This window comes from Lonchura striata, chromosome 4, assembly GCF_046129695.1.
Source record: "Lonchura striata isolate bLonStr1 chromosome 4, bLonStr1.mat, whole genome shotgun sequence".
Classification (NCBI taxonomy): domain Eukaryota; kingdom Metazoa; phylum Chordata; class Aves; order Passeriformes; family Estrildidae; genus Lonchura; species Lonchura striata.
In genome coordinates this window covers 8,596,890-8,621,302 of record NC_134606.1, presented here as the reverse complement: position 1 = coordinate 8,621,302, position 24,413 = coordinate 8,596,890, and the positions used below count along the sequence as shown (strand labels likewise).

At 48.2% G+C, this 24,413-nt stretch overlaps 1 protein-coding gene across 1 annotated transcript in view; it reads right to left on the bottom strand.

The window, feature by feature from the left end:
• Positions 1-19,328, bottom strand: part of NAT8L (N-acetyltransferase 8 like) — a 32,584-nt gene extending 13,256 nt beyond the window's left edge. Inside the window, exons 1-2 of the mRNA XM_021535656.3 lie at positions 18,767-19,328; positions 17,383-17,547 (exon numbers count right to left, since the gene is read on the bottom strand). Of these exons, the coding sequence (XP_021391331.1) occupies positions 17,383-17,547; positions 18,767-19,100 (499 nt within the window). The 5' untranslated portion in view covers positions 19,101-19,328. The remainder of the gene's footprint in view (positions 1-17,382; positions 17,548-18,766) is intronic.
• Between the last annotated feature and the right edge of the window lie 5,085 nt (positions 19,329-24,413).

Sequence of the window (24,413 nt, the reverse complement as noted above, 5' to 3'; positions counted from 1 at the left end):
GCATTCCTGGAGGGGTCCTACAAAATACTAGCATTTTAGTGTAGTTTATGGCTATGAAAACTGAGTGAGATGCAAGAGATCCTGACTCCAACTCCTGACATCCATGAGCATCTCTCTGCACCAGACAAGGCCCAGGTGTGGGGGAACAAAATATGTCAGGGACACAGGAATGATTCATGCATGAAATGAGAAATACTGTGGGACACCTTCCTCCCCATAAATAAGCCCACAATCTACCACTGCAGGACACATTGCCCTGTCATAAATAATTCCCAGCTGGAAGAGCACAGGGCAGTGCATCTATATGTCGAGGGTGGGTGACATCCCTTGATTCATGGAGCACCAGGGCAGCAGGCAATGAGATCACCTACAAAGCATGAAAAGAGATGGATGGTTTGGTTCTGAGCAGCCACTTCATCTACTTCTCCATCTAACTTCTTGTCCATGCTTGCTACCAAGGGCTGAAGGTACTTCCAACAACCCCAAAGCTCAGCCAAAGCCTCTGGAGTTGCAAGCAGCAGGGAATCAGTGGGATGACAGTGACATCCAGCATTCAGTCTGCAACACAGCCACAGGGCAGATCCATGGACATTTGCTACCAGAAACACTGTGACCCCAATCTACCACGGCAGTGGGTCTCAAACTGCCCCAGGAGACAGAAGCTCAGAGTTGGTCCCTGAAGTGGTAAATCTGAGCATGAAATGAGAAACAGGGTGATGGGGTTTTGGACTGCAGGCAACTGCTGCCCTAAGCATCAGTGCAAACCCCAAACCACATCTGCATTCAGAGTGCTATGTGCTGAACCATGCCAGTGCTGATAAACCTGGAGCAGCAGCACACCTGCTGCAAAGGTGGAGGCCCCACTGCAGCTTCACCTGCCCCTGGGGGTGGAAAGGGTGGTGGGGTTGCAATTTAGAGTAACATTATGAAAACTTTCAGTGCCAGCTCTATGCTTTCTGATGGAGCTGGTGCAGCCTCAAAAGCACCCAGCTACTCCAACACAGGTATTCCATTTTGGGATGCCAAAGCCCTCAAAAAACCCCTAAGATGCTGATGGCTAGCTATAGTTTACTTTCACTCTGATAATTTGACAGCAAAAAAGAAAAACATTCTGCAGCAAAGGGACTTCAGGAAGTGGCCAGGTTTGGTCCTAAACAGCATCTCCTGCTGTCACTGCTGGGGACATAACCCAGCAGGCATTTATAATCTTCTTAAAACCTTTGCTTTAAACCTCACCCCGTTCCTCTGAAACACCTCTACAACAGCTCCTGCCCACGCACCTTACTCCCAGCAAAGCTTTGTGAAGACCCAGCCCGGATCAATGCAAGCTGCTAGTGGCCTTGCCCCATGTCAGCACTTCAGTGGTTGATTTTACAAACAGGCTTAAGTCCCCTGGGGCCCAGAGTGTCACCACGTGTGACAGCACCCAAGGGGGTGCTCAGCAAAGCCCCGGGAAGGGCTTGGCACAGCCAGGAGCAGGCTTTTGATGAGACAGCGAGAAATGCCGGCGATGCCGCAGATGGGATAAAGACAGCCCTTCCAGCACATTTCAGAGGCTGCTATATTAAGAAGTGTAACAGCAGGACTTTAAAATCTTCTATCAGGCTCTTTTTGCTGGCCATGCTGCACCTTGAAAAGCGAAGACACTAACAAAGCCAATGTATAACAACTGTTCAAGCAAAAGCTGCAGAAGCAGTTGTGGGGGATTAGAAGTAGCCTGGTTATCTGGACAGATGTAGCTTGACCCACTGCTCTGCTCTCTGCTGCTGAAAAGGACGACACAACACAGAGAAAGCAGCAACAAAACCACAGATGCAGCAACCAGGGTCTACCTGCTGCTGGGTCACCAGGGGGAAAGCACAGATTGAGAAATGAGGCAGCATCTGTGCTTTTGGCATGTGAGCAATTGTTATCGATAAGCAAGGAATTAAACAGCTTAAAGGCGTGGATAAAGACTAGGATATGTGATTTTGGCTGGGCATTGTCCTCTGGGCTGACTGGATGGTGAGTCCCAGTGCAATGGAGCTGGCTCAGCAGAACAGTCTGGTCTGCACAAATGGACAAAGCCAGAAACAAGTATTTAAACTTTTCAGGGCAGAAGCTCCTTAGGCATGCAAAATACACACTAAGCTGATCAACCCCAGTCAGACCTTAAATAAACCTAGGTCCCAGAATTTAGTTTTTAGTTAGAAGTTTTAAGGACAAAAGAAATCAAGCTCTTCTGCCTGCTTTGCTAGCCTGGGTCCTGCCAGCTCCAAAAGACTGATGTGACAATTAGCTCATTGTTAGTGAAATTAGTTTACAAGTCCAAATGTGCTGCTGGTTGTGTTTTGAGCCAGCTCCTTAAAAGGACATTGCTAAGGCTTGGTCTCCATTTTCTACACCAATCTTTCACTACATGGCTTTATTGCTTTCAAAAGGTACTGAATTTGCCTCCCAGCAATTTTCACTTCCAAACATTGAACAAGCTGGGAAATCTACAATTATTGGATGTTCTAGAATTCATTACTTGGTGGCTGACTTTTACTTTATATACTTTACTGTAAAAAGGGACTGAGCAATAACCATTGAATGGCTTTCTTTAGCTTAGCAGTTGGCCAAGCCATAAATCAAACAGGGAAAATTGACAGAATTAATCTGATTTGCACCATCCATCAGTACTTTTCTGGTCTAAATTTAGCCAAGACTCCCTTTATTCAACAGAAGTGTCTGTATCTACATAAGTATTGCACCAAATGCTTCACAGCAAATGGAGAAACTAAGGTTCATTTACTTAAAGTTAAGTAATAAACATAATTCTGAGCTGTACAAAGACTTCCAGAGGGTTTTATGCTGCTGTGAGGTCAACAACCTTTGAAATGAGTCACTCTTCAGGAGAGCCCCTCTTCTGCAAATGACCACAGCTAAAGCCTACAGAGCTGACTGCAAACAACTGCTTTTAGTCAGGAGAAACTTAGGTAAGATGAATTGCAGCCAAGATGTGAGTTCAAACTTAGGATATGGCATAATGATGCATCAGGACAGAATAACTCATCTGTGCATGCAACTCTTTAAATCACAGTCAAAAACAAGGCTGAGGGGTGCCTCCCCTAAAAGATAAAAAAGGGAGCAACTAAAAATATTTGCATATTTTAAAAGTGACAGACAAAACCAAACAAAAAAAAATCACCCACGAAAAGAAACCACAACAGACCAAGTCAAGTAAAGGACGCACATATTCAACCAAGACATGCTGCACAGCATGTTTCAGCACTTCTGAGCATGATGGTAGCTCCCTTGCCACACTCTTGCTGCCCTCATGAGTCTCTAAATGAGGACTTTCCTAGCCCAGCAGCCGAGGAGCAACAATGACAAGGCAATATTTGTTTTGCAGAAACACTGACCAGAAAAGTCCCAGAACCCAGGGTGGCTCCTCTGCTTTCCTTCCCGGGACACAGTGGGAACTGACAGACAGGAACTTGCACTTCACCAAACCCTGCACAGCAAAGGGAATCTACCAGGATACTCTCCTAACACCAACAATAAATATGGCTCTGCTGCACTCATAGCCTTTCCTTCTGCATATGACAGTGGTTTCACAAGAATCCTACCTTGTTGCTAACACCATGAATCAAACCTCCCTGACCTCTAGCTTTTCATAATCTATGGGAGTGAAACAGCAATCACAAGGAGTTGCATTCTCTCTGAAACCACAGTGAAGAATTCATTACTCAATATTGAAGAAGACATTAGGAAAAATAAGAGGTTTAGGGTGGAGACTTAGTAAAAAACTGCAGGCTGAAGTCAGGTGGTAGGTGGTCTAAGTCTATTGCAAGCAATAAGTATTTCCTATTTCTAGCACAACACCTTGAAATGGTGCTGCACACACAACCTTTCCAGAGCACAGGTGTCCAATAAAGACACCAGTTACCAGGTGGGACAAACCCCCCCTGTCACCATCTGCAACACCCAGATGAGCCCCTAAAATCTGTTACAATGGACTGGGAAAAGGTCAAGAGGTGAGGAGTGAGCATCATTACCTCTGTCCTGCCCAGCTGCACTCATTTGGTCATTTCTCACTGGACCAACCCTGTCTGACCTGCTTGACCCCCAAAACACGTGGGCAAACCTATGCTCCTACCCTCTGTGGAAGGAGCATGTGACTAAACAGAGAAACTGGGAAAGAGAATCAAACTGGTAAGGAGAACCAGGCTTGGGACAACCAACCCCAGACTTTCTGCCCTGCTCCCATCAAAGCAGCATGTTGCCTCTGCAGAGGTGCTCATCCTATCATGGAAAGCGATGGAAAAAAGCAATTTCTATCTGCAGCATGCCTAGAAACAAGGCTTTTCCCTTGGAATGGGGTCTGATGTACTTCTGACATCCAAGGCTAGAGAAAGTAACAGGACTAATGCCACGGTTTGTAGCAAATCCAACTCCTGACCCATATAAATAAATGAATAAATAACTAGCAAACCCCTCTGGAAGGAAACATTTGGAGTATTCTCGAGGTGCTTTTAGCAGCATCACACTTCTAATGCTGGAGGACTTGCTAGAGCAATGACCCTCTCCCTGCAACACACCAATCAGCCCATCCCATTTGGGAAGAGCAGGGAAGGAGGCCCTTTCCCCACCACACCCTAAGGTGTTCCCTAGTCCTGCTGGGGCTGGATCTGACCTACTGATAGCTGCAGGCACCTCCTGGTATCTGCACCTTTCCACATCTTCAACCCAACCCTCAACCAGGTGGGTGGTGACTTCCACGACCAGGCAGAACCAGCAGACAGGGGTACCACTGCTTTCTCATCCCACTGTGTCTGTAAAGCCTGCTTTTGGAAGATGCTGAACCCTCCTGAGATGATGTCTGAGGGTACTCAGCCCTCCTGAGGCAACTGGGACAGCCAGGACTGCCAGAGGCACTACTGCAATGAGAGCTCTCCCTGGAAAGAAACACAGGCTGGTTTCCAGCAGGAGAAGGCAACCTACCATCCTTCAGGTACCACCTCCCCATGGCCATCCCACCACAGCTCCCACTGCAAATGAACACCTTCCTGGCCTGCAGCCCTCTTACTTCTCCAGCCTCACTGTGAATATGTAATCCCTGGGGGCTGCTATATTTATCCCTAACTCAGGCAAACAGAGCCCTGGGATGAGGTTGCTCCAGTGTGTCCCACCTGTGCATGCCAAGGCAAAGGGCTCCCCCACTCCCACTCTGCTGCTGGAGCCTCACACAGCAAGGAGGGCAAACACTGCCTCAGGGCTTCACCTCCTTCTGCCACGAGTCATAGAATCCTACAATGATTTGGGTTGGAAGGGACCTTAAAAATCATCTGGCTCCAATCCCCCGCCATAGGAAGGAATGTCTTTCAATGGAGCAGGGTGCAGATCCCAGAAAGGCCTCCCAGGCAGCTGGAACCTTCATCATCACACACTGCTTCAACCTTCAACTCTCAGCAAACCAGTGGCAACACCCCACATGAGTCCAGAGCCCTGCTGTGGTGCAGGAAAAGCACACACCTGGATGGCCACTCTTGTGAAAGCCAACATTTTTCTACATCCCTCTCCCAGCACATCAAAGCCTACGTGCCTTGGGTCTAGTTCTACTGAGCTCCACTGGTCCAGACTCAAACTAGCACATTTATTTAATGTGGCAGTGCAAGAAAATTCCACATCCATAAATACACAAACATCTGTCAGGCTGGGCACAGACAATGGATGTGTTGTGGATGATGCATTAACAGAAAATGAAAATTACATGTGTTAACTCTCTACATCTCTAAAACAAAACAAAAAAAATTCCAAAAACTTTGCCACGCATTCAGACTAGCATGCCACAACAATCAGGCCAAAAAAGTCCCTACAAAAGGCTAATCCATATCTCCTGTGATAACCACCTATCAGCTTGTTACACCCCACACTCACGTGAACCCCAGCCTCAATACCTGTCACAGGAGCTGGGGATTTGAAAGACATCTGTGAAGCAAATTACTGGAGTAGGTAACAGGCCATGTCTCCTCCAGCAGGAGGACACGTGGCAAAGGAAGGGCAGGCTGCTCAGGGCTAGTGAAAGCAGACACCTTCATGCCTGCCCCTCAGACTGAGGCAGCTCATTCACAAAGAACCTGTGCAAAAGGGATCAACTTACAAATGCACGCTGCACTGCAGCAGCCAGAGCCAGAAGAGATGCAAATCCACATGAGACTGGGTAGAACTCAGGATTTTGAAGCTCTGTTGGATTGTCCCATCTACAAAGACAACACTAAACCTCCACACATGCAATGCCCAGGACAGGGCAGAATGAACATATCCAAGAGCAGATCCACAACTACAACTCCTTTTTCCAATGCATCAATATTCCCTAAAACATTATAAATTCATCTTGCAGGCAGCTGATAGCACATACAGCAAACCCAAGGTTTACCACCATATATGTCACAGGTCTCCTGTAACTATCCAAAGAGCACTGGGACCCACACTGCCCCTAAGCATATGCTAAATTCCCATCAAGAGACAAGGGATTTAAGCCCATGATTAAGTTAAAGCAAATGCTCCACTGAATCTTTAAGCCAAACTGTCCCAAGAGTTCAGTCTCAGTGAATGTGGGGGGGTTATGTGAACATTTTTTTTTAGAATTTCACTGAAATCCTCTTTAGCTATTTGAGTGATCCATGAAAAATGTTCCCACTTCTCAAGAATCCTTGCAGATGCTTTGATGTTTTACAGACTACTGATGGCTCAAAAAAAGCCCCATAAAACCCGATGATGGCTTATTCCCAGACAAAAATCACTGTCCAAGAGGCACAGCTTGATGTTATCCTCTGAACACTGACAGCTTCTGAAACCCCAACAGATGTAAATTTTCAGAGACATTAAGTGAATCTAATTGACTTTACAAGCAGCAAAAGCTTGAAATGGTGTTTTTACAAATACCAATTTTTAAGCAGTTTGGATTTAAAAAAAATCTCTCATTAGCATCCCTATTGTACAGTAACTAACTTCTTCACTGCTTGCTTTCTCTCTTTTTTAACAAATCTCACAATAACAATGTAATTCCACCACAGGGACCTTTATCAGGATGCTCACTGCTGCTCAGTAGCCAGGTATCTGCCTTGCTTTCATTGCTCTGCCTCTCACTAACCATCATCTGAATTTGCACTTGGCAATGGCAGGTGCTCCAAACCAGGCTGTTTTCAAAAGCTTCTCTTTGCAGTTCTACTATTTAACATTATTTTAAATTGGAAGACTACAGATTTAGGTCTTTCCTGGATTCCCACTAGAAGTGTTACACAGTGTTTCTGATGCTGTTATCTAGATCCAGGGAGGATGAACAGATTTGGCACCTCCAAAAAAAGAACAAAAAACCCTGGTCTCAGAAAATGAAGTGGTTGGGTTTGGGTTTTTTTTTTTTTCTTGCACACTCTGAATGCAATAAGGATTTTATATACCTTGTTAAAATGGGAAGGATTAGGTTTTAAGAAAAGTTATAGGGGAAAAGAACAATGGATACATCTGGAAGTGATGTGGGTCAGATGCTCTGAAGGTGGTGTAAGAAATGTTGTTGCTGGCAGTTCACTTGCCTTTAGGTAAAATGTTCTCCCCTCAGCAGTGACATATAGGTTTGTGCACTGTTTGCAGCTTAGCAGACACAATATCCTTGTGCCGCTGACTTCTATTTATTTTCTCATCTTTGTTATTCTCAGTCTTCTACCAAAAGAGAGATACTTGCAAGTGTTTATTTGCACTGACCACACTAAATATCTGGACAAATTAAGAAGAGAATAAAGTACATATACAATAAAATTAGGTAAAGGCACATAAATTGAGAAGTTTGATGGAAGGAAGGGGAAAATCAGAGATACAGAGGGATCCTGGGTAGGGGACCACAATCCATGGGCAAATGCCAGAAGTGATGAATAAAGCAAGAAATAGATCAGACCAAAAATCACTGGAGAATTCAACAATGGGATGGAGAAGAGAGCTGAGCAGAACTCAAAGGAATTAAAGTATTGCAGTTTGACCCAAGACTGGAAGAGGGGGGGAAAAAAGGGAAAAAATAACTCAAGGAATCACTAGTGATTATCTGATACCTTTTAAGTGAATATTGAATGCAAGGTGCACTGAGGAGCTACTCATGACCAGACAGCTGGCCAGCACCCTCCATTTCAATTAGCAGCATGAGCACAGAGCCCAAGAGTTGCAACTGTAAAAAGCAAAAAACCTGCACTGCTGATGCTGGTTTCCAAGTCAGGATTCCAGCACACTGGCAAGGGAGAGTGGGAGCAGTTGGTATAGCAATTACTGGTGATTGAGGGTAAATCTAGGCAAGCAGCTTACTTTAAAAAATGCAGGTTTTGTCAATGCAAAACAATTCACACATTTGTCCTGAGTCACCAAAGGTGGAAAATGAAAGGCTGGCACAAATCCTGCACAGAGCTCAGGCCCCAGCACTGCTGGCTGGGACATGGGCACACAGCTCAGTCCTCCAAGGATCACAGGGGATGGATGCCCCAGCAGCCAGGACTTCAGAAATGGCCCCCTCAACAGCACTTCTCCAACTACTGCACCAGTATAAAATATCTAAATATGTAATTCAAACAGAGCCTGGATGCCTGATATTCCAGCACTGACTCAGTATAGATTTAATAGTGCCACGCAAAGTGGGACCTGCCTGAGGGGTAACAAACACTTTACCACATCATGGCTCTATCATGGTCAGTATTTCCTAGGTATACACTTGGGTCTGACCTGTGCTTCTAAAGGAAAGCTCTAACAGCCAACCATTCTGTTTTGGGCTGAAAAAAGCATTACATCCCCCACTGAGCACAGCTCCTTGCTGCATCATAGTGAAAAAACAGACAGGGAGTAGTAAATCAGTTTACTTTGAACCAAAACTATCCTTCCTTTCACTTTCCAGTTCCTGAGCTGAAAAATAATTTTCTTACAAAACCTCTGTTTTTCAGTTTTGCCACTTGGATAAGTCCTAGAAAAACACATGAATGTTAAGTGACAATATTACTTGCTAGTTACAATATCAAGCAGGACACGCTGTGGTGGGACTAATACCTTGTATTATTCCATTAGCATTTACACTGTTGCAAATCCCACTTTAAATAACAGTATCTCATGTAGCCACTTAAAAATACAATTGTAATACATGCTTCCCATTACCAATTTTGAAATGTCTCCTTTCACTCCCAGAATCCCATTTTAAAGCAGAAGCCCAGCTTGGCACTAAGCCCTGGGAATCACAGGTCTACGTTTTAGAACTGTCCTGTAAGAAATATAACCTTTTCTTTTTGAAAGAAACACTCTTCAAGGAGTTATAGAAGACAATGAATGATACTGTACTGTGCTGTCATAAATTGTTAATTGATTGCTGGGGTCCAACGGGTCAGTAGATGACTTAAAAGAAGGCTCAAAGCCATCTGTAACAGATACCACAGCTTGTACCTGGCTCTGACCAGACCACTATGAACTAATTTTTGATGCATCCTTAACAAAGGACATGAGGCTTTTTGGTGATTCCATGTGCCCCTTACCAAAACACAAAAACCAAAAAAATCAAAACCAACCAACCCCAAAAACCCCCTCAACCTGCCCCCTGCCCCCCAACCCTATTATTTGGTTACAAGGAATAAATTTTTCAATAGAAACTAGGTAAGAGATGCTGCAATATTTGGATTTTCCTTAAGACTCTTTTCCTTAGCCACCTGTCAGGATAACAAAATGATGCCTCAGCTTTCTACAGAATGGGGAAAAAAAAGAGAAAAAGAAAATCTAAAAATACACTTTGAAGCTCCCTGTTTTGCTGATGCAGAAAGTAACAACAAAGGCTCATACATCCCTCAGCTCATCACAGAACCAGATACCAGCAAAACACCCTAGGTCTCTATTTTTGCTGTGACCTGGAAGGGAGAAGTATCAAGTATGTGATTATTTGTAACAGATCCCCAGCAGTGCATTACCAAAATAAAGCCACGCACTCTGCAATACACCAGCAAACAACTCTGTGAGCTCCCAGAGTCCCCGAGAGGCTCACAGCCACCCCAAAATCATTTCCATCCTGAGAAATTAAATATAACCTGCCTGAGTCAAGATCAAAGCCTACAGAATGAATTTCAGAAATCCACTCTGAAATTCAGGGAAATTTTGAATGGTTTTAAAATCATACATATTCTTAATGTATGATACATAAAAATATTTCTACATAAAACCAGTTTTTTCAATATATTTGGAGGTCTTCAAGTAGAGAACAATCCCCCATGGCAATTTCTAAAGTATTAAGACCACTGGTGGTGCACATTGAGAGACAACACCATGACCACTCATGGGTAATCCTAGGAGGCTGAATATAATAAATAAATAAATACAACAACATAAGAATAAGCTTTCTCATTTCATGTTGCTACAACCAAAATTCAGTGTCAAGAGGGGCTCACAGCTTTGTACCTTTAAAACTCCTGCCACTAGTCAGATATCCAACACAGAGTCTAAATTTGGGCTATTATGAAATCTTAACTTGAAACACTTTTGGGCAATTGCTTTAAATCTTGGCCATTCCTAAGAAAGCAAGAGAAAGAAGAAGAGCTGCTGAAACCCTTTATAAGAGTAATAAATTTACATTAAAACTTGTGAACAAAATTCTGGAGTCAGAACCCCATTTTGGTTTATTCCCTAAGACAGTCCTGAAAAATTGCATATTACCATGCCAGAAAATATTTAACACTGGAGAAAACATTTTAAAAAATTACTCAAAGCTATGATAAAAACAAAGAACAGCTGTTGTCCTTGCCTCCTTCATGTTCCTAAGTCCCAGTGTGGCTTGTTTGCTGGTCTTGAGAAGTTAACTGCACCTAAAATACTACTGATGTTCAATTTGCACAACTGGTTACCTCTTGTACTGAAGATTAATGACCACCACTGGCAGGTACTGAGGATCTTAAACATCTGCAGGTTGAGCTTACGTTCAGCAGCATCATATCCACCCAGTCATGGCTACAACTCAAACACTGCTGCACTGAGTGATGGTCAAGTCCATGAGGGACTGGCTGCTTTTAGAGAGAATTCTTGAATTCATGGGCGGGGGAAAGGTCACATTACTCTGAAAAACTTACTATAAAATCTATTTTCATCTAATTTTGGCATGGTACTGTGCCGAACATGTGGATCTAAAGCAAGAGCTATTTCTATGTTATAGGCATGCTCATTGAGTAATGGGTTTGTTGCATATGTTCCTGTGATAAATAAATAGGAAGGGGGGGAGGCTGTAGCAGCTTGCCCATAAACATGTTTATTCCACTGGCTGAGGATGACACAGCCCTGAATCCAGACTGCTCCCCTCATCAGGCAACTCCAGCTCTCCTAAGCTGGCCCTTTGCTGACAGCATTGTACTTTTACTCTGTACTACCTGAGGCCCCCAGAAGTGGGGAAAATTTTTTTTTTGTGAGGTAGAAAGACCCTGCAGACCCTCCAGCGGGTTGAGCAGAGGTGGCCCATGTGGCTCAGCACTGCAAGGAACCCAAGTTGTGTCACCTCCCTATCTACCCTAGCTCTTATCAGCAGGGCTCAGCCCTGGGCTGGGGCTCTGCATTGTGCTTGCTGCTGGAACCAGGACAGCCCTGGGCCAGCTCTGGGCATTGGAGTGGAGGGGAGAGCTGGTGCCAGCAGCCCTTTGCCTTGCTCACTCTGCCCATGCCCCACGCCTGCAGGACAGGGCTGCCTCCAGATGGAAAAGCCAAGGTTCCAGCACAGCAAAAGGAGGCAGCCGTGAGTGATGGAGTGCCAGTGGCAGGAGGAGGTGGGTTCTGGGAGGCAACCCAACTCTAAAGACATTTTACACTACTCAAAAAAACCCAAAATATTTCAGCTCATTACAAATGCTGGACAAAGCATATCCCTAACACTTGGAAACAGGAGTTGTTTTTCATCTTGCTTCCCAAAAAACTCTGCACTAAAGATGAGAGATGCCAAACCAGGCAGTTGTGTGCTTCTAAGTTGTAGAAACCCAAAATCAACAGTAGAAATTGCTGAGCTGAAGAATCCCTGACTGTCCCACTTGCAGGAGGTCAGCTTTGGTAATACTTTGACAAAATACTTTCCACTATAAAGTATAAGAAAAGTCTGTCATCCTAATCTTATAGGATCTTTCCGCTATGGAGGTCGCATCCCTGGAAGCACACTCATGGAATTGCAGAGATGCCAGCAGTGATAGGCTCACAGGACAGACAGAGGAGACCTAACCTCAGTTCCCAGCAGTGATAGGAAGCAGAGCTGGGAAACACCCTGGAAGAGATAAGGACACAGCCTCTCCCGTGGCTTTCCCAGCCCCACAGAACTCCTCACCACCCTAGGCAGCAATGTGGGAAAGGCAAGCATGAAAAGCCCAACACAGGACAGGCAGCTCAGGGGTTTGGCAGATACACGAGGTCAGGGCACTGTATAAGCCAGCAAGAAATGCTGCAGATAGGGATGCTTCAGATTCCAGCTGCCTTTTGGGCACCAGGAGTGGGGCAGGGCTCTCCAAAAACACATTCCTCCACTGGGAAGCAGCAGCCCTGAGCCCTCTCTGGCATCAGGTAACTGAGCCGATTCTTTGCAAAGCAAGAGCTCCTCTATTCTTCCCAAACAATGTTATCATTCGGCAGCTTCATTCCTGCTTATCTAGCAGCTTGAGCATTATCCAGAATGTGGAAGAACTGGGCTCTGTGGCTGCCCCTCTGCCTGGGGGCTCAGTGAGGAGAAACACCCCCCTACCCCCTGTGCCTGTGTCTTTGGAAGGGTTTAGGCATGGCAGAGCAACAACAGCTCCAGGGCTGAGGATCTCCTCCCAAGGCAGACTCAGTATTACCCTGTACCCCAAAAGTCGCTGGTGCTCACCTCTGAGCCTCCCCAAGGCTCAGCACTTACAGAGCAGAGGTAGCAAGAGCCACAGGACTCACAACCAGCTGTTCACCTTGCAAACATCATGCCAGAGGGAAAAAATCCACTGCCAAACAGCCTGATGCAACACAAATACTTGCTTGTTACCCAGACAAACACCTCAGTGCAGGTGTGGGAAACCTCAGAAGGTAGAGGCAGCAAACAGGATCTCACCTGCTCACAACCCAGCTCTGGACCCACCTGAACTGGCAGAAGGACATGATCCCAGAACCTCTGCCAAGAAGGGCACGGCATCCCCCCTTTGAGCTCAGCTGAGGAATGTGCCACCCAAGAGCAGCAAAAAGTGAACCCTAATGCACCCCATCCCCCTGCAGTCCCTCTTCCTCAGGGCCCTGTCCCCCAGGGAGGCTGGCATACCTGTGTAGGCTCTTCCCGTGCACTGTCACACACGGGGGACAAAGCACAGCAGGGCAGGAAGGCTCTGCTCACCCTGCACGGAGGCAGGAGAGCAAAGCACCCATCCTTGTCCCCTCCCTGCCTGAGGCAACCAGAGGTGCCCAGCTGCCAGAGAGCGGGAGCTGTGTGCTGCTGTGGCACCGCCGGCAGCAGCTCTCCCACAGCACCCGGGAGATGCCCCAGCACCCAGCAGGTGCTGCAGCCTCAGCTCCCCAGCTGTGCTGGTGGCTGTCCCCCGTCCCCTGCAGCACTGGGCACTGCGATGCAGCCACCAAGCGCGTCACCAGTTCCCAAAACCCTGACACGGGCCAGCTGCTGCCACCAGCAGGTCTTTGCACCACCAGGGCAGGTACGCACACCCCTCTGCAAACCCTGCCAGCACAGCCAGCAGCGACTCTCTGAACACCCAGAGACATGGAAATTCCTCAGCCAAAGCCCCAGCTCCAGTCGCTTTGGGGAGCAGCAGTTTTGCATGGGACACAAGGAGTCTGGGTTTCCATAAGCTCTCCAGCTGAGACCTCAGCCTCACAAGAATCTCTGTAACACAACAGCCACTGCAAAAAAAAAAACAAACAACACAACCAACTGGGACAGAAGCTTGAAGAGACACTGTAAAATTGATTAGTCATCAAAATCATCAGACCATAAAAGAAGCTCCAGCTGTGCTCATCTTTTTTATGTGGATAAATGCAAGAGGCAGGGCTCTATTTAAAATTAATTCAGATTTTTTGGTTGGTTTTGGTTGGGGTTTTTTTTGTTTACTAGAACTTGTTACTCTGGTTGACAATTAAGCCCATTATCCAATTCCTTTCTTTTTCACCATTCCACTAGTCTTTTTTCATAGCCTTTGAAGAAGGAAGAAAAAGAAAGGTAAATTCCAACAAGTGCTATTTTAAAATGAAAAATTAGAGTTTACAAAGTGTTCAGGAAAGTGTTCAGCATGCACAACAAACAATTCCTTTCACATTGACAGCAATTTCAAGTTACACCACTGTGTACAAGCTTCAAGTTAAGCACTGGCCCAAATGTTCTGCCAGACCCTTGGCATAAGTGTAGGAGGGCAACAGAAAACAAAAATTTAAATTTTGGCTAGTATACTTCTGCAAAATCACTGTCAGCGCATATTTTTCCGTTCATACAAAACCCAGCAGAGGAAAATTCAAACAACAACTAACTTGGAGGCGAGAGGTTCAAAAAACCTGCAGAAGCAAAACCCTCATATGGTGCAACTCGTGGAATTGTTCAGCACTAATCATTAACCTGGGTACTCATGGTATCCCACTGCAAACCCGGTCCTTTTGGCTTGGTTATAAAAAACTGACCCACATGTTCTGTGGATGCTTTCCCAATACCACCAAAAATAATTCATTGTAATAGTTAAAGTATCCCCTCACTGTAGATGCCTGCCTTACTAGAAACTATTTGCTGTAGATACTCTCTAGAACAGTACCCCAGCACCAGGCACCACACAGAACTGGCTGCCAACAACAGGTTTTTGTGCCTGGGTATCTTGGATTCCAAGGGCAAAAACCTCAGCAAAGCCACAACCAACATCTTTATCAAGACCTTAAGACCATGTCCCAGTTCTACCTTTGCATTCATCACCCAGAGAAACAGGAATATATAACTCCACCACAAAATACTCCCTTCCTCTTTTTCCCGTGCTGATAAAAAAAAAAATATATTCAAGGAGGAAAACATGGATTCTCTAAAGAAGGGGCAGCAAGTTGACTGGTCATACCCCCAGGCCAAGCTGCAGTTACATCAGGTCGGGTTTTACTTGTTTAGTTAAGCTCTGGCCATCTCCAGCCCCCCTGTGACCCTGAACCCACACCCCATTACTCTTCTCTTAACACCTCACTGAGAAAGCTCTCAAATATCTCAGCTGCAGCAATACAACGAGCCTTCTCATTCCCACTGCAATAATTTCTGCCTGGGTGTTAATTTGTAAACTAGGCAAATAAAAGACAAACTTGGGGCTTGAATTTGTTTTATTGCCATTGTTCTGTCCTTTGGGTGGGACGGGCAATGCCAGTGTGGCACATTGATGCCTTCCTCTGGATGTTCAGCCAGCCAACCTTCAAAGTGCACAAAACTCTGGCATGTTCTAGGATGACTGTGCTTATACTGCTGTCCTATAGGAAAAAAATCCACCAACTGCATTTTTGGAGGAAACACGACCAAACCACGGGATTCATGCCTTGTGGCCAGCTACACAAAATAGCTCCACAGGGATTATGGCACATGGACGGTGCTGGTTCCAATGCAGACAGCCTTCTCCAGACCCCAAAGCCTCCCTGGTCCTTTTATATCCAACACCACTATCATCAAGAACCTTTAACAAGCACCAACAATCCCATAAATCTGCTTTTTATGGCATGGCAGAAGCCTAATTACATGATTAAATTCTGTCAAAAATTAAAGCCCACACATTTGCTCTAAAATTGCCATGAGCTCTTTCAGGTACCAAATAAAAGCAATGCTAACATTTCAAAGGTATGTTGGCAACACAGCTGAACCAAATTACATGACTGACCTTAAGCAAATGGAGGGCATTACTTTGAGTCCCTTTCCTTTATTTTCTGTCTGCTAGTGTTATAAACACAGGCACTGTGGATCCCTCTCAATTGTGATCACACAAGTCCTGAGCATTACCAAGCCAAGCAGCTCACCTATTAACTCCATATTACACCTTCTTAATTCTACTGGAATCTTCTGCTGTTTTCTCCAGCATAATACTTTGCTGGGCCTCATTACAGAAATGTTTTGCTATGAACTCTTTTATTTCTTTGACACCACCTTTAATAAACATTGAGCTTTTTAAATACAAGTCACATATCGCTTAATTTTTTCAGAAACAATCCCTGTAAATGAAACAGTATAAGATGGGACAAAATCTGTATAAGATATGTACTGTGAGAAGAGAAAGCTAAATTAATCTAGTTAATGATTTTCATAAGAGAAGCAACATTTTAGAGAGATGTAACATTGTATATTAGAAGTGAGGGAAGGATTGCGGCTATTACACTTCCTAGCAGTTCTCTAGAAATGCCCACGGAGAGGTTTGTCACACCTGGGGAACAGGAATGATACAGCAAAAACATGGTCATGTGGAAAAACAACACAGTAGGTACCCTAGAAGAGAGCAGGGACCCCAAGAAGATGGAACTCAGGTGGGATACCATCCCTGCCTTGCTTTTCCAGCTCAGCACTAGCACTGTGTGACCACTGAAAGAAAACCTCAAACCCCAACTGACTGCCCAGGCATCCCCCTGCTCTTGTCCTCAATATGGATGCGTGCCTACAAAAAGGGAAATAGCACCTGACAGGTTCTAAAGAGATTTTTTTTTTTTTTAATGACCTAAGTTATCTTTGACAGCTTAAAAGTAATATTATCATTAGATGTTGTCTTTTTAATTATATGCATATATGGAACAAAGGGATAAACCCATATTAGGGCAGGCTTATGCAGCAGGAGCTCTTTACATACCTGATCCATTCCTCTTCCAAAACACCTGTATTAAGGAATGTTCTTGAATGGCATGGGAAAATGGGCTCCATAGCTAAAATGGGCTCCTCTGAGCATTTGGGCTAAAAGGCTTTTCATCTCCCTCTCCTCCTGCAGTCAGAGCTAATACCAAATGCACAGAGCAAAGAAACACCAAGCTCAACATGTAAGGGCTAGGGGGGACCCAGGCTGCAGGAATAATGCGCATCCTCCAGCCCCAGTGTCCCCAGGCACCCTCACCCCAGTCTTCGGGGTGGCTGTGGGACGCAGCAGCACTGCGCTCCAGGGTGGACAGAGGCTGCCTGGGATGACTAGGCACTTGGGGGAGGGGGAGTAACGAGAGAAAAACATTAAAAAAACAAAATCAGCAAAAAAAAAACCCAAACCAAACCAAAACCAGAGATGGCTTTGTGCCTGGTGTGGCTAAAGAGCTGCATTCTGGCGACTTTTGAGCTTGCTCAGTGCTGCTGACAGGAGGAAAAGGCGCCAGCAGCAGGGAGCAGCCATGTTCCCCAGCAGGCTGGGGGGAGGAAGGCTCCCTCAGGGAATTCGTACTCACCTGGCGGTTTCATGTAATATTGCTCAATATCGGACATGTCCGTGTGCAGCGCACAATCGAGATAGTGCAGGATAACTTTTCTACTGAAGTAGTACCTCATGCCCATCAGAAAGATGGGCAAACAGCAGGTCAGCAGGAAGGACTTGGTCACAACAAAGCACATTACTATGGAGATAAGGAAGAGAAATAAACGACACCTGTCAGAAAAGAGAATTTAGTGTTGATTTCGGAATACAAACTCATTATAAAAATAAATCAATAAAACAAGCACAGTCAAAATATACATTTGCAGTACACACGCAGTTCACGCTCTCGAGATTATCGTGTTAAGGGACGGCGTATCGCGACGAGATAACGCGGAGAAGTTTATGAGGTCCGGGAGGAGGCGGTGGGGACGCCCCCACGCCGCGGCAGGGCCCACGAGCCCCCGCGGAGCGGGGCCGTGGGGAGCCCGGGACCCCCGCACCCCCGGCCCTTCGCTGTGCCCGGCGAGGCCGGAACGCGGCCGGGTGGAGGAGCCGCGCTGCGGGCACCGCTCCGCAGCCATGTGTTCGGCACTGCGGCACTGCTATTTCCATCGGCACCGACTCCCCGGGCAGCCACCCTGCCCCTTCCCATCCTGGGGGGCTTCTGCGGGCGTCTCTGAGCCGGCGGCTCTCTCCGGCACGGCCCAGAGCCACCGGCTGGGTCCCCCGCTCCCCAGCGCCTGCCGGGGGTCCCCTCCACCGCGGGGTCTCGTCCTCCCCGGTGTCTGGGACATGGGGTGCGACCAGCCTGCAGCCACCGGGGGCAGGAGAACACCCCAAAGCCCACTCGGGGCGAGGGGCACGTATTATTAATTACTGGCACGGGGAGGGGGCACCTTGCAAGCGCTATTTTTGAGCATTTATCTCGGGGAGGGGAGGTGACCCCGCGGCTCGGTCCGGCTGCAGGGGGTACCCCTCCCCACGCCGGGGGGGAATGGGGGCCGCTCGCTGGCGGGCCCGGCTGTCTCCAGGCAACGCCGGCACGCCGTGCCCCCCCTCGCCGGGCTGCGCGGGGGCGGCGGTGCGCGGTGCGCCCCGCTCCCCTCCGCGCTCCGAGCCCTGCAGTAGCCACAATGGCTGAGCTACCCTCATCCCCGCCGCGACCTCCCTTTCACGGCTCCCCGCCCTTAACACCCGCGCAGGGTCGCGCATCCCCGGCGGCGCAAGGCTCCCCCTCCCAGCCCCCTGCCCCCGCCGCAGCGCTGCGGCTCCGCGGCCGCTCCGCACGATGCTGCGGCGCTCCCCCGGCTGCACCGCGCCCGCGGCCCCCGGCGCCTCCCGCCTCTCCGACCATCTTGAAGACCCACAGCGGCGAATAAACCCGGCGCCCCCCTCCCCAAAAGGGAGCGGATACTCACCCGCCAGCAGCCCGTAGAGCAGCTGAGTGAGGGGCTGCTGCTTCAGCCCCCTGAACGCCGTGTTGGGGATTCGCTCCATGATCCCCTCGTAAAAGATGCGGCGCACCACCTCCTGTTCAGAGGGGTGGAATTCGCGAATATAGACATTGTCGCGCCTGGGGTCTTCTTTTGGTGGGGTGAGGGGAGGTGGGGGTGAGGGAGGGGAGCCCGCCAAAGAGGGCCACATTTGGGAGGAGGAAACAATGATCGTGTCTTTTTTGGATCCCGGGATTGATTCATGATCTTCCGCCACAATCTTGGTCTCACAAACCATCTTGGGAGACAGACAATGCATGCAAACCGGCCGCGGGGAGGGGGCGAGGAGAAAAACGGGAGGGGAGGTGTCAGAAAATTAACAAAAAAATAAGATTAAAAAAAAAAAAAAAAAAAAAAAAAAGGAAAAAGGGGAGGGGGAAGGAGCGGGGCGCGGAGCCGGCACGGAGACCCGCGGGCAGCGGGGCGCAGAGCAGCGCGGCCGGGCGGGACCAGAGGAAGGAGCCCCGCTGCATTTTGGAGAGGCATTTATAGGGCGGGGGGGCCGCGGGTCCCCGGGGTCCTAGAGCCCCCCGCATTGGCTGCGCGGGGTCGCCATGTGATCGGGGGGGCGGGACACCTCCCCCCTGCCCCCCCATCCCCGCGCCGCCCCTTGCAAATTACTACGGCGCGGGGTTGCGCGGAAAGTCGGGGGCCGCGCATCCCTGCCTGCCTGCGTCGGTGCACGCGGAAGAGGGTTATTAATTTATTTTTCATGTATCTGTGTGTCTACTGCGAACGCACTGTGCACTCAGCAGCTTTCCGGAGTAGTCGCTGCGGGAGCGCGGAGCTGCGCAGGGCGCTGCGGGAGCGCGGAGCCGCGGGGAGGGAGAGCCGGCCGGCGGTCCCGGCGAGATCCGCACCGCGTCCCGGCGAACTCCGCACTCCGTCCCGGCGGGCTGCGGCGCGGCTGCTCCGCCGTGAGTCCCTCCCCGCGGCGGCGCGTCCCGGCGCGGAGCCCCGCGGAACGCGCCCCCGCTCCGCCATCCCGCGCGGAACGCTCCGCGCGGGCGGAACGGCCTGGGAGGTGCAACCGCGCGGCCCCGGCTCGTCCCAAACCCAAGTAAATCCCCTCTCCATCCCTCGGCGCCCCCCCGTCAGTAACTTTTCCTGCCGTGCCCACGCTACTGCGCGGTGCAAAGAGCGCTGCCGGCCCAGCCGCCTCCGCGCCCCTCCGCGGGGCGGTGAGAAGAGATGGAGGGGGAGGGGGATGCGCAGGGAGGAGGATGGGCTCCTCCTCTTCGCAGGACCCGAAAAGCTTCGGCCTCTCCCGGTTGGAACCGGCCGGCATCTGCCCGAGGCATGCGCCGTGCGCGGCCGGTGCAGGGACGGGGTGGGCGGGGGATGCTGGGCGGGGAGACGGGAGGCCCGGACCCCCCCAGTCCCGTGAGGTGCATCCCCCGAGAGCTTCGTCTGCGCCTCCCCCTGCCCGGGGACAGCCCCCAGCCGTAGCAGTTGTGCCTCTCCTCAAACTTCACCTGTGCATCCCCGCGGGACTTGCAGCTCCTGAGAGCCTCAGCCGTGCCTTCACCCGCAGGGTGCACCCGTACACCCATGAAAGTTTCATCTGTGCCTCTTGCTCCGGTAAGGTGCTCCTGTGCACCCCCCGTGCAGTCATCTCTCGTTAACATCCCTGTAGTCCCCTGCCAGGTGCACACGTTCCTGTGAGATGCACCCATGCACCTTCCCTACAAGTTTTATCCCTGCATGTCCTGGGAAATGCACTCTGCCGTCAGGGAGTGCGGCGTGTCTGGAACTCAGCGGGATTTGCCACCCCGAAGCTCACAGGCTATGCTTTGGTCCTCAGGAAGATGCAGTGACTGGATCTTTGCTTCAAGCTAAAGCTTGATTTCACTGTGATGATTTCATAGAGGTTTCATTGCTTCCCTTTTCTATTAAAAATAGTTCAGGAGTATGAGAGAAGGGAGGGGGGAAGGTTTAGATAAGAACTCGGAAGCCTTCCCACCCAGAGGAGCGGTGCCAGCATCCCACAGGCTTGTGCTGCATTGGGCATCCCTGGTGAGAAGCAGTTCCTCGGGTGGCTGTGGGACCTGCTCGTGGCCAGGCACTGCAGCGCTGCCAGGCTGCTCGAGCACCCGCAGAGCTCCCCTTTCTAACGAGCATCGCCTGCAGCTGGAGCGACCCCCAGCTCCCAAAGCCTCTGACTGTCTGCACTGGAGATCAAAACTCGGGATTGTAAAAGGCACTGTGGCACAGGTGCAGTAGTGGATGACTTGGCCAAAAGAGCATTTCCTGCTCTAAAGTGGAACCTCCCGTGGGAGGGAGATCACCCCAGTGAGGAGAGGCAGGGCACATGGCACCCCTGTATCCCCCCTAACATATCATCTCATCAAGGAAGGAGCATTTGGACTCCTGCACTTGGGAGATACCTGGCAGCCCCAAATTCAGCAACACAGAGTCAGTGGATGGGGGAAAAAAGCTGAAAAAAATCAGGGCAGTGTTTGCCTTTGAATTCTGAAAGCTTTGGTCCAAAGATAGGAGGTTTCTGTTTCAGAAATATAATTAAGATAATGCTTAGTTCCCACATGCCTGGGTTAAGCAGGCATTTATTTTTGTTTCATCCTTTTTAGTCAGATGCATTCCTTATTTATGAAATTACTACAGTAATAAAAACAACTCATTCCTTAAAAAAAATAAAAACAACCTACTGCAGTTATGTAACAGCCAAGGGAGCTCCCAGTTCTGGGCTAGGGACCTGAGTGTTTGCAGATGAGTTATCTTTAGAAAAGCACCAAATACTTGTTTACTATTTATGCTGCCACATTTGAACATCTTATGAGCAGTAATTAATATCTCCTGTTCCCCCGAGATAAGGGGGTATCATGCTTGGCCACAGCAAGGGAACTGAGGCACAGCACAGAGAGACGCAGTGATTTGTGCACCATCATGCAGTTACTCAAAGAAGGCACTAAGCACTGGACCAAATTTCCCAAGTCTTTCCTCACTGTATGAATGCCAAATTTTGCCTTTATTATTGCAAAGCCAGGATTCTGCTTTCTCTGTAAATGGGGGTGAAGGAGAGGTTCTGGGGGTGCTGCACCATGGGGAGGAGGAAAGGAGGAGCTGAAAGTTATGACTGACTGAAGCAAATGTCAGTGAAAATTAAGGGCCTCTGAAATCAATTGCAAAAGCCAGTCAGGTTCACAGACGGCAGATTTGGGTCCCTGGAATGAAAAGGATATTGTTAACAGCAGCTTGCTGGCAAGGCAACTGCTCTGCCAGGAGCTTTTGGTCTTTAAGAACACAGTTGTTATCCCAAGTCACTGAGGATTTTACTCTTGAGTTTACTTCTGCCACTTCAGGACCCGAGGGTAAATCTCCCACATGCCATGACCGACTGCTGAACCTCACGGATAGAACTAATTTAATTAAGATGGACAGTTTAAAGTTTGAATGTCATGCCAGTGCTCTCAGCAGCTCTCGCTGCTCAGTGTAAAACAGGAGATTGTACAGATATTTGATCCATTGGTACATTGGGGAAAAAACCTGGGATAATGAGGGCAGGCTGTGTGACTCTGGGGGCTGAGGAGGTTTGAGTATTTTAGTAAGAAACATGCTTTGCCTTCAGCAGGTCTGCTTTAGGCTGACTTTGCTTTGGATTAGCACATCAAACTAGTAAGCCTTGGAAATGCCATTATTTATCCTTCCCAAATCAGCAGCTCTCATCTTGGGTCAAGGGGAGTCACTCCCTCCCATGAGCCTTAGGAAACACCCAGCAAATGTAGAACAGAATTACCAATTCCCCTGCTGACAAGATGGTGCCCTGTTCTTTGTCTGAAATGTTAAGTTTTCTGTCCAACCCTGGGCTTTGCATGACTTGAAACATCTTCCAGCCAGATTTTACTGTAATTCTTGAAGCAGTGAGCTCTGTGCAATTGCAATTCAGGAAGAGCAGATGCTCTCCCAAAGCACCTATACCTAAGGAGTGGGGAAACACCAAGGCAAACCTGTGTGACCCACTGCTTAGTGTCTGCTGGACAAGGAGAGGCCCTGCTGCCTCTTCTGCAAAAGCTGCAAGCAGCTGCAATCCTTTGCTCATCAGGGGCTGTATCTATCAACCTCAGCAATTAACTGGTTGACAGCAAAAGCTGCCCCAGGTTATATTAATGCAGTGATTCTGGAACAGCTCATCCCAGCAGGATGAGGCTATTAGGGATGGCTCCCAACCTGTCCTTTGCAATGTCTCCATCAGTGAGCAGGGGAGAAGATATTCAGGTTTAAAGATCTTCTCAACTGCCTCTAGTTTCTCCTTCAACCTGGACCTTGGTAATTTCAGCTGTTTTTTCTACACTTGACCGAAGATGCTCAGGGCAGGCTGAGTAACCCCTGCACCTTTCTGTTGAAGCAACTTCCCACCCTCCTGCTTTGCTGGGCTGGGGAAAAAGTAAGAGCCTCTTTGTTGACTGCAGATGTGCATATGAATGTGAGGCATTTGCCTAATAAATATCTTCCCAAAGGGGGATTAATTAGCATCCCAGGGTTTTCTCATTGCATTCCCTCTGACTGCAGCAGCTCTGCAGCACCTTCTCTTAGGGATGCTGGTTTCCTGCTGAGAGCGTGTTGCTGGCCCCCTTCCCACTGCACAGACCCCCAGGGCTGAGGATTCACAAATTTCCAGCTCAGAAGCCAACATTGGCAGCAGCTCCCGTGCTGTGCAAGTGTCTGGCAGTAACCACACACACATCCTGGTTTCCCCAGTCCTGCCATTCACTGTGACCCATCCCAGCAGTGATGAAGGCTCCCTCCTTCCCTGTGTGTCTGGATGCTGTGAATAAGTCACTATAAAACCTGACATGCCAAATTATTTCCAAATGGTAAAAATCCATGAATTGGTAACCAAGGCCAGAGGTAGGATCTGCTGACACACTCAGATCTCTGCTGCTGTTGGAGCTGGCTGGCTTTTGCTTTGGGCACAGCAAAGTGGGAAAACAGGCCCCTTTGGAGTCATGGAGCCTCACAACCCAATGTGGATCTCAGAATGAATCATGTGCTAAAAGCAGTTGAGTTTATATATAAAAGGGAGTTAAGGGTGACTAGCTTAGCTGTGTAAGTCTCCCTGGGGGATCTCTGAAGATTAATCTCTTCCTACAACTTTTTTGGGCTGAAAGAATTTTGTGGGTTGTGAATTAAATACGAATGTTTCCCAAACAGTGTGCACACCCACGGCTGGCTTTATCCTCTGTCGAATGGGGATTTTGGAACTTGCATGCACATTTAATGTACAATAACATCTGTGTTGAAGAAAACCTGTTCTAGATCAAAGCAACATTAAAATCTGAGCTATGTAGCAATTACTTGGAGATTTATCTAAAGCATCTCAGTGCCGCCATCAAGAATACTTTCAAAGAAGTGTTCAAGGCTAGAGTGGATGGGGCTCAAAGCAACCTGGTCTAGTGGAAGGTATCCTTGCCCATGGCAGGGGATTGGTACTGGATGATCTTTAGAGTCCTTTCCAGTCCAAACCATTCCATGATTCTGTAGAGATTTTAAGCATCTTCGTTTAAGGAGCAGTATTTTCTGACACTGGATATAAAGTCCTGAGGAGACAACATAT